The sequence below is a fragment of the Pituophis catenifer genome, unplaced genomic scaffold, assembly GCF_029215685.1.
Source record: "Pituophis catenifer annectens isolate HBS135680 unplaced genomic scaffold, rPitCat1.0.hap2 SCAF_9, whole genome shotgun sequence".
Classification (NCBI taxonomy): domain Eukaryota; kingdom Metazoa; phylum Chordata; class Lepidosauria; order Squamata; family Colubridae; genus Pituophis; species Pituophis catenifer.
In genome coordinates, this window is record NW_027256889.1 from 2,205,628 (window position 1) to 2,215,654 (window position 10,027).

Here is a 10,027-nt window from a genome sequence, read left to right on the forward strand (position 1 = left end):
TTTGATCTCCCCCTCCCCGCGCGCGCCGGGAGAAAGTCAGCCGGGTTGGGACCCCCCCCCCGCCCTCTGCTCGTCCGTCGGGGCGCGCGCCCGCCTCCTTTCTCCCCAGGTGAGTGGAGGGCGAGGGGTGTGGGGGGGGGCGTGCTGAGTGCCTTTGCCTGCTTGCGTGGGGGGGGGGAGGGCGGGAGACCCTGGGAAAAGAGAGAGAGAGGGGAAGGGTCCTTTTAAGGCGTGGCCCCCTGGCTTCGCTCCCCAATGGGTCCTTTTTTCCCCTGATTCATCTCCCCGGGGGGCGCCGCCCCTGAAACCTTACAGCCCCTGCTCTTTAAAGGCAAGACGCGAGTCAGCCGGATCGTGCGAACGCAGCCTGGTTGGCGGGGCGCGGCCGGGAATGTGCGGGGATGGAAGGGGGGGAGAGAGAGAGAGGGAGATGGATGGGGGGGGAGAGGGAGGGAGGGAGGGAAGGGGAGAGAGAGGGCAGGGGGAGGGGGGAGAGAGAGGGGGGGTCTCTTTTCTCCTTGCAGCCCCCTCCCCATCCCGAGTTCAACCGAAAGGGCGCCTCTGCGGGGACCCTTCCCCCCCCCCGGCCCCTCGCAGCCCAAATAGGAGGGGAGGGGGCGTGTGAAGGCTCTTGAAAAAGTTGGAGGTCAAAGGCAGGACGAGGGGGGAGGAGGGGGGACCGAGATGGGGCCGTCGCTCCGCCCCCCCCTCTCCCCTCCCCCCCGGTGAGAATTTCAGGGGGTGGGCAAACTTGGGGAGGGGAAGATTTACCACCCACCCCGGGCACCGCCTTCCCGAGTGGAGATTTGGGTGGGATCTCGGATTTGAATTAAAACTGCCGTTCCGGTCGGGCGCTGGCAGGCAGGCAAGGAAGGGCTGAATCGGCAGACACGTGTTCGGGTCCGGAAGCGCGGTGCGTCCTTGTCCCGCATGTGAAAAGTGTGTGTGTCGGGGAGGGGGGAGAGCTGGCGGAGAAAGGCCTTTTTTGGGGAGGGGTCGGGGAGATTGGCTGGGGCTGGGTGGGTGGGGGGGGTTTGCTGTCTACGGGGCGGAGGAGCCCCGAACTTCCTCTCCCAGGACTTCCTTTCTTGGAAACAATGTTGCAGTTTCTTCTTCTTTTGCTTTTTTTTTTCCTTCCCCCCCCCCCTCAGCTCTTTCAGGTGGTGGTGGTGGTGGGGGGGAAAAGTTCTTTTCGGGCTGTTCTGGAGGAGGAGGGGGGTTGCTTCTTTTTCTCAGGTTGTGCATTACAAATTTTAAATTTTTAAAACTTTGAATTTCTTGTTCTGGAGCAAAAAAAATCTCTTTTTTTTCCCCCCCATCTTTTTTCCAGGAGCAAAATCTCTTTCTCTCTTTTTTCCCCCCCTGGAGCAAAATCTTCCCCCCCCCTCCTCTTTGGACCTGCAGAAACAAACTTCCCTCAAAGCCTCTCTGGCCCTTCCTTTTTTGGGGGGGGGAGAAATAAATCAGTGCCCCCTGTCCAGGGTCATTTCATGCTGGCTCAAGGACAGGTTGGCAGGAGCCCTTTAAAGGCCAGGACTGAGATTTCCTCCCTTTGGTCTCTCTCCCCCCCCCCATTTGAAAAGTCTTCCCAGCTCTTTAATTCAGCCTGGAGCTGGGCCTGAAGGCTTCGGCCAGAGGTTTAAGGGTGCTTTGGGGGGGTTTTCCCCCCCTAAAACAGTGTTTCTCAACCTTGGAAGCTTGAAGATGGGGGGACTTCAACTCCCAGAATCCCCCAGCCAGCGCTGCTGGCTGGGGGATTCTGGGAGTTGAAGTCCCCCCATCTTCAAGCTTCCAAGGTTGAGAAACACTGCCCTAAAATAGACCAACAAAAAGTTTCCAGGTCTTTTCTGTGATTCAGCATAACTTCCTTCCTCCATGCCAGGCTGCCAGAGAAGCCCGGCGCAGGTGTTGGGACAGCCTGTGAAGGCCGCTATTTGGGGAAGGTGGAGAAAAGTTGGCAAGACTTTTGAAAAGTTGGGCGTTTCCTCTTGAAAATGGTTGGGTGCTCTGATTTTTTTTTTTCTTCTCTTTCTTCCTCTCCAGCTTCAGAAAGGTGAAGAAACACTGTGTGTGTGTGTGTGTGTGTGTGTGTGTGTGTGTGAGAGAGAGAGAGAGAGAGAGAGAGAGAGAGAAACTGAGACTTTGATCCTCTGGCCCTCCATTTCAGTAGCCCTTCCTCCCTCCCTTCTTTCTCTCCTTCCCTTCCTTTCTTCCTCTTTCTCTCCTTCCTCCTCCTTTTTCCCCTTCCTTCCTCTCCTCCCTCCCTGTCCCTTTCCCTTCCTTTCCCTTTCCTTGTCTCTTCCTTCCTTCCTTCTTCCCTTACTTTCCTTTCTTCCTTCTCTCCTCTTCCTTCGTTCCTTCGTTCATTCCTTCCCTCTCTGTTCCCCTTCCTTCTTTTCCCTCCCTCCCTCTTTTCAGTCTTTTAAACTTGGGAGCTGAAATAGCAAAACCTATCCAGAAAAAGGCTCTGATGAATAGAAAGGAAGATTATTTCTCGGAGTTTTGGAACCTGTGAAACGGGGGCGGGGGTGAGGTGGCCTGGAGGGGGAGGGGGGACACTCCCCATGGGAAAGTGAGGGTGTCAGAAGGATGGCGACAGCTTCAGCGACGCATAAATTGAAATTAAAAGGGAGTGAACCGGGCTGAAATGAGCCTCCAGATGGAAATGAGGGCTGGAAACTTGTCTCTGATGCTGGTTTCGTTTCACCTCTCTGTGGATTTGGGGCCTTAACTGACAGGTGATCGGGAATTGAACTAGCAAGGTCCTTGAGTATCTTCTTCTGTCTTGGGGCTGAAAAACAGGAAGGTGGGGGGGGAGGCAAATTTAGCCAAGAAGTTTTTGGAGAACTTCAGAAGGAGCGCCAGCCCAACCGTCCCGCAGAGTAGAGCTCACGATTATTAGGAAATCCATCCTCGCTGAGATCTAGTAGGATGAAGAGGCAGGATTTATTTATTTATTTTGCCAAGGTCAGCTCTTTGCTCACCTGTCGAACAAGGCCGGTCTTCCCCTCCCCCTTTCTTAAGCCTAACCACCTTGCAAAAGGTGACTAATAGTGGAGACTCTGGACGTGAGCTGGCCTCAGCAATGCCTGTCATTGTGGTTTTTGGTGTCTTTACTTCTAAAAATGTGACCTTCGCTTTTGTGTGTGTGTGTGTGCGTGTGTTTGGGAGGAGGAGGGGGGGAGGCCCCGAAGTGGGTTGGGCTGCTTTTTCTGAGAATGTTCCGGTGGCCCCAGGTGGGACCTCCACGTTAACTTCCTGCGTGTGTGACTTTCTCTGCACACTAAGATGGGAGGCCGGTGAACTGGGGAAGGGAGAAAGGAGAAAGATTTGGGAGGCAGAGAGGGGTGTACAGGTAGTCCTCGACTTAACGACGGTTCATTTAGTGACCGTTCCCAAGGTTGCTGAAAAAAAGTGACATACCTGTTTTTCAACAGTTCAAATCTCGGTAGCATCCCCATGATCAAAATTCAGATGCTTTGACAACGGGTTCTCAGACTTACGACCGTTGCAGTGTCCCCGGGGTCCTGCGATCCCTCTTTGCGACCATCTGACAGGCAAAGTCACTGAGGAAACCAGATTCACTCTCAACCACTAACTTAAAAACTCTTCTGGCAACTGACTCCTATTTATGACCGTTGCTGGGCCCCCAGGATCACGCGATCCCCCGTTGCGACCTTGTCACTGGGGGGGGGGGGAAGCCAGATTCACTTGACAACCGGGTTACTAATTTATCCACTGCGACCGTGGCCAGAGAAGTCGTAAAGCGAGGTAAAACTCACTTAAAGGCCTCGCTTAACAATGTACATTTTGGTGCTCCTTGCTGGTCGTAGGTTGAGGACTTACCTGTAGAAGTAACTTGGCAAGATTTTGTGCTGGAAGAGCGGGAGATAATTTATGCCTTTCCAAATTCCTCGTCCCGCCCTTTGACTCACAGGAGAATTAATTGCAGAGCATGACTAATTGCAATGCAAATAGGCAGGTGTCACCTGAGTTACAGCTTGGGAAAAACTGGTCTGGAGACATTTTGGGAAAAGAAGGTTGAAAAAGCCAGAAACACGGGATGGGCGTGACAGTTTTCCGGGCTTCCGGTTTTCTTTTCCTGCCTCCAGAAGGAAACCCGAATGTTCCTTTTTAAAGGCCGCAGGGATGGGCAGTCCTCAAATTAACGGCCGCAATTCAGCCCGGAGTTTATGTTGCTAAGTGAGAAATCTGTTAAAGGGAGCCCATTTTTCTCGCCAAGTTTTGTTAAGTTGAATTCGCTTGGGTTTATGGATCAGCCCATCGGCCGTATCAAAATACAGAGTTCCGAACACAAACGATTTACTAAAAATCCTATAAAAACAATTTAAAATGCAATTGGAAGAAAATACAATAATTATACTTACCCTGTTTCCCCCCAAAATAAGACCTAGCTGGAAAATAAGCCCTAGCATGATTTTTCAGGATGCTCGTAATATATAAGCCCCCAAAATAAACCCCAGTTAAGATGATCAAGCCAGACAGTCGCATTTAGTACCGTATTTTCCTCAAAATAAGACCTAACCGGAAAATAAGCCATAATGCGTCTTTTGGAGCAAAAATTAATATAAGACCCGGTCTTATTTATTGAATGTATTTATTGTGCCTCTGCTTTGCTGGTTGATCGTTTGATGGATGAAAAGTGGGAGATACAGCTAGTGCTTGACTTACGACCATTCGTTTAGTGACCAAAGTTGCAACACCACTGAAAAAAGTGACTTATGACCGTTTTTCATGCTTAACGACCATTTCAGCAGCCCCATGGTCGGGATCAAAATTCAGACACTTGGCTGGTTCGTATTTATGACCGTTGGCAGAGTCACGTGATCTGCTTTTTGTGACCTCCTAAACAAGCACACTCCATGGGGAAATCAGATTCACTTCACAGCCGGTCTTACTAGCTGAAACAATTACGGCGATTCGCTTAGCGGCTGTGGCGAGAAAGGTCGTAAAATGGGGCAAAACTCAATGTCTTGATTAGCGATGGAAATTTGGGGCTCCGTTGAGGCCATAAGTTGTGAGCTACCTGTATTCTTTGTAGAAGTTGTTTTAGGTCCTCAAATCCCTTCTCTTTTGAGTTTGGGAATGATGAGTTCCAAATTGTGGAGCAGGAATATAAAAAGAATCTTAAGGATAATAATATAATAATATAATAAGCCATACCAGCTGTATGGGGCCTTGGCATCTCCCTGAATGTTAACATTCATTCATTCATTCATTTTCATTCATTCATTCATTCATTCATTCATTCATTCATTCCTGGTATGCTGCCTTCACTTTGGCACCATTAACAAGAATAACAAGAGTTGGAAGGCACCTTAAAGGTCTTCTAGTCCAGCCCTCTGCTTAAACAGAACTGTCACTGTCTGAACCAATGGGTTGTCCGATCTCTTTTTAAATTATGCTGGCCGAATGGGGCTTGAGGTTGGAAGGAAGAACAGACTTTTCCAGTCGACGAGAGAAGGGAACCTCCCTTGTTGCCTGGGAAGATTAAATAAATATTCTGCTCACGGTACGAGACCATGCTTTGCTCCGTTTTGCTTGGCAACTGCCACCTGCAGTGGCTCTGCTCAGGTGAGAATAGGGAAGTGACCAGGTAACGGGCGGGGGAGATTTGGCCAAGGGTGGGAGAGAGGATTTTGTTAGACTTAACAGAATTGGGAGGGATCTTAGAGGTCTTGGCAACTTTAAGAGTTGTGGACTTCAACTCCCAGAATTCCCAGAAGTTGCCAAAGTTGGCTGAGGAATTCTGGGAGTTGAAGTCCCCAACTCTTAAAGTTGCCAAGGTTAGAGACCCGGGCCCTAGACCATTTTCAGACAAATGGCTCTCCAGTTTCTTAAAAACCTCCAGTGTTGGAGCACCCACAAAATCTGGTGGCAAGTCGTTCCATTGGCTAAAGGTTCTACCTTGGCTAAGGAGGACCCTGGAGTTACATCAAGGCATTGGCAAGGAGACCAGGAGAAATGTAAATTTAGCGTGCTTCCGCTGTTCGTACTGTGTTTTCAATCAACCTTCTCTCTCTCTCTCCTCTTCCTTTGCCCCCTTTCCCTTCCCTTCCCCTCCAGTCTTGTATGGACTGTGTGGTCCTTGCCTGCAGCCATGGGGAAGATGCTATCCAAGATCTTTGGTAACAAGGAGATGAGGATTTTGATGTTGGGCTTAGATGCCGCCGGCAAGACCACCATCCTCTACAAGCTGAAGTTGGGCCAGCCCGTCACCACCATCCCCACCGTAGGTTTCAACGTGGAGACGGTGACCTACAAGAACGTCAAATTCAACGTTTGGGACGTGGGAGGTCAGGACAAGATCCGGCCTCTCTGGAGACACTACTATACTGGCACCCAAGGGTTGATCTTTGTGGTGGACTGTGCCGATCGGGATCGGATCGACGAAGGCCGGCAAGAGCTTCACCGCATCATCAACGACCGGGAGATGAGGGACGCCATCATCCTGGTCTTTGCCAACAAGCAGGACCTCCCGGACGCCATGAAACCTCACGAGATCCAGGAGAAACTGGGGCTCACTCGCATTAGGGACAGGAATTGGTACGTCCAGCCGTCGTGCGCGACATCGGGAGAAGGACTCTATGAAGGCTTAATGTGGCTTACCTCTAACTACAAATCGTAATTCTGGAAGCCGGAGAGCTAACTCGATAACGGGCGCACGCAACCTCCCTAACCGACGAGTTCTTCAAATCTTATCTTCCATCTGTCCCCTCCCCCCCCCTCTTCAACTCTTCTCCAACTCCTGGCAGAGGCCTCACCATCAAACGTCGAGGCCTGGAAGATCTCGTTGCTTCTCTCTCTCTCTCTCTCTCGGAAGATGCCTTGATTTCTGCGGATGGAAAAGTGGAGGGGAGGGGGGGGTCCTTTGGCCCCTCCCCCCATCCCATTGATCCATAGCTACCTGCCTGCACCCCTTTGGAACATTCCCCGCCCCCCCCCCTCCTCAAGCCCTCCGAACTCAGGTGTCTTCCGAATGAGTTGAGTCTAAGCCAAAGGTGAAGACCCTCGTGAAGAGCGTTGGCTGGGACCAGTTCCAGGAGCTCTGTGTTGACTTGGGGGTGGTCCCGTCCTCCCCCGCCCACCTTTTAAAGGTGGGGAAGCTTGGCACTTCCAAGGAACTTGAGTTTGCTCCGCCGTGGCCTCTTGGAAACCAATCCTCCCGCTTGGGCACACCAGGTTGGCAGAGGAGACCCCGCCAAGCTTCCGAAGGTGCTGCGTTAGCAGGCTAAGCTTTTGGTGGGGATGGGGAGTCTCGGTGGGACGGTTCGCTTCCTCAGGTTGCCTCTTCCAGTGTCTCTGCCGGGAACGCCCTGCCCTCGCCTTGTCTCGCCTCGCCTCTCTCCTGACCTGTTCCACCTGCTTGGGAAGAGACAAGGGCAGGCATGCCTAGCGCCCGACCGAACCCGTTTGCCCGCTGCCAGGAGGGAGTGGAACGGAAGCCTCCGTGCTTTGGTGGCTGTCTTATCCCCAAATTCCTGCCTACGGCTCTGTGGAGGGTCCCTTCCCTCCTGTAAACAAGGGACTCAAGTTGGGACCACAACGGGGGTGTCCGTCACATTCCTTGACCGGCTCTTTCACGAATTCAAACTTGGTATTGCCCCCTCTCCGAGAGAAAACTTTCCCTGTTCTCCCAGCCTTCCTGCCATGGACGTCTTCGGTCCACGATCCTTAGGATGCCACCCTGTTTCCACAGCTGGCAGCACGGTGGGGCTCAACCTGGTGAATCGGAGCAAAGGCCCATCCTTGGAAATGTTTACCTGTCTTTGCTCGAGGGGCGTGGGACATTGTTTCTTGAGAACAAAATGTGCTTTTCTGGTTCAGTTCCAAGCGGTGGGTATAAATCCTCTTTTTTTTAAAAAAAAAAAAAATTGTACTGATACGATCCATTATTGGGGGGAGGGGCATAGATCTCGTTTCCAGCACCTTAGATTGTGTGGCCTTCAGCACAGATCAGTGGGTTGTTGTTTTTTTTTAAACTGTGGCCCCTTTAAGATAGGTGGACTTCAACTCCCAGAATCCCAGGAGGTTCTGGGAATCCTGGGAGTTGCAGTCCATCCAGTTTAAAGAGGCCATGGTTGAGAAACACTGGCATAGACCAAAGAGGAGGATTTTGCCAGGAGGCTCTAAGGATGGTGGGGCGGGGGGGGGGAATAAGTCCCTCTCCCCTCTGATTTCAGCCCTTTCCAGTTGCTAACCCCCTCCCTCCCCCAATTCCTCCTGCTTACTCGCTCACTCGCTCGCTTTTTAAATCCTATTTAAGCAATGGCCAATTTGAAGTGCTGGAACCATCAGGCTGAATCTGTCCTTGCCTCCTCTCCTTAAGCAGTTTTTAAATTTCTCTTTCCCTTAAAAAAACAAAAACAAAACTCTCTGTTTTAATATGAGGGCTTTATGAACCCCCAAATGAGTCCACCGATGAATTGGGGGAGCATTGCAAGTTGGCTGCGACGCAGAAAGACTTCCTTGCCCCCTCCTCCAATTTTCAAGCATGTCTTGACGCACCGAAGGGGGCTTGCGACGTCTCTTTTTAATCCCGCCCCTCCATTTAATTCAGATTTTCTCGTCCCTGGCCATTGTAAGATGCACGATTCTCATCCGAATCCTTGAAACTCGTATTCTGACCAGCTTGGGAAGACCTTGTGGGGAAGAGAAAAACCTGGAATGAGAAAGGAGAAGGAAGAATTGATTTTCCCTTCTGCTAGAGAACCGTGGTTGTGCTAACCCTGGAAGGAGGTGGGGGAAAAAAATCAGATTGCATTTTCTGTCTGCAGTTTCCACTGCGGCTTGCACTCTGGGTGTGATCTGGATCAGATGTGACTCAACGGGGAGAGCCTCTCGGTTGCGCTGAGCCAGCGTAAAATGTTCTCTTCAGCCGTTTCCCTGTCCCTCCCCTCTCAGCTGAGCTCTTTCTGGATTTCAAAAAGCGCAGGAATAATCCTCACAAGGATGTCTTGTAGCTTACGGTAAAAAAAAAAAATAGATGGAGGCCAAAATAGTGTAATCTAAACTCCACCTGTTTTTTTTTAATATATTTAAATTAAATATATTAAATTAAAAATAAAATAAAAATTACAATGTTTTAAAAAGTCAGGCAGAAAGGGTTGATTGTGTGGTTCGGGAGGCCATTTTGACTTTTTTGACCTGCAGAGGCTCCTGAAAGCTGGAATTCTTCCCCCCCCCTCCACCTTCTTTCTCCAACATTTGGAGGGAGAGCGCATGAAGGAGTTCTTTGATCTTTATTTCTTTTCCGAGTGTTTCCTTCCAAGCTCACAGTTTCATTCGTCGGGTGAGAGTATTCAGAAATACATTTTGATCTGGAGAACCTGTAGCAGAGTTGTGTTAAAAGTTGTGTGCACGCAATGCAAAGCCCTCCAAAATGCCTTTTCGGTGTTTCTTTTCCTTGGCGACTTGAAGATAGGGGTGGACTTCCAACTCCCAGAATACCCTCACCAAAATGGCCGGCAGGGGAATTCTGGGAGTTGAAGTTCTACCTAGATCTTCAAGCTAATTTATGCCATCCGGAGAATTGGTAGGGCAGGACATTCAGCCTGGAGAGATTTATTGGGGCAGGGGAGTCCCCGGGTTCTGCTCCTCCGTCCCCTTCCTTCTGATGTGTGTGTGGGGGGTCCCTCCCCACCTCTCTCTCTCTCCAGCTTTCTTCCAAAATAAACTTTTCATGCCGTGATGCCATCTTCTGCAGCTTACGTACCCATGGTGCGTCTCAACATTTTGGAAAGAAAATCTTATTTGGGCCTCTGGACGTGCATCATGTATGTTGCTTTACGGCTTCAGGACTACCCTCCCCATCAGTCCCCATCTAGCAGTGGAATAGATGGGATTCATAGTCCCCCCCCTCCCTCCCTCTCTCTAGGGTGCCCAGAAAGGCGAGGCTGTAGGGGGAGAGAGGCATCCAAATTTAAGGGAAGGGGGCTACGACATGCTTTAATGTGTGGCTCCCAAACTCAGCATGTACCGCCATAGCTGGCGTGTGGGAACCGTC

General features: G+C 50.8%; 1 protein-coding gene across 2 annotated transcripts; it reads left to right on the forward strand.

The window, feature by feature from the left end:
- On the forward strand, positions 1–9,019 carry LOC139321477 (ADP-ribosylation factor 6-like). 2 transcript variants are annotated; one of them, XM_070950213.1, is made up of 2 exons: positions 1–109; positions 6,088–9,019. In XM_070950213.1, exon 2 carries the CDS (start codon positions 6,122–6,124, stop codon positions 6,647–6,649), a length of 528 nt encoding a protein of 175 aa, XP_070806314.1. In that variant the 5' UTR covers positions 1–109; positions 6,088–6,121; the 3' UTR covers positions 6,650–9,019. The 2 variants fall into 2 exon arrangements, with proteins under 2 accessions (XP_070806314.1, XP_070806313.1); XM_070950212.1 differs by lacking the exon at positions 1–109 and adding an exon at positions 5,304–5,595.
- Positions 9,020–10,027: the final 1,008 nt, after the last annotated feature.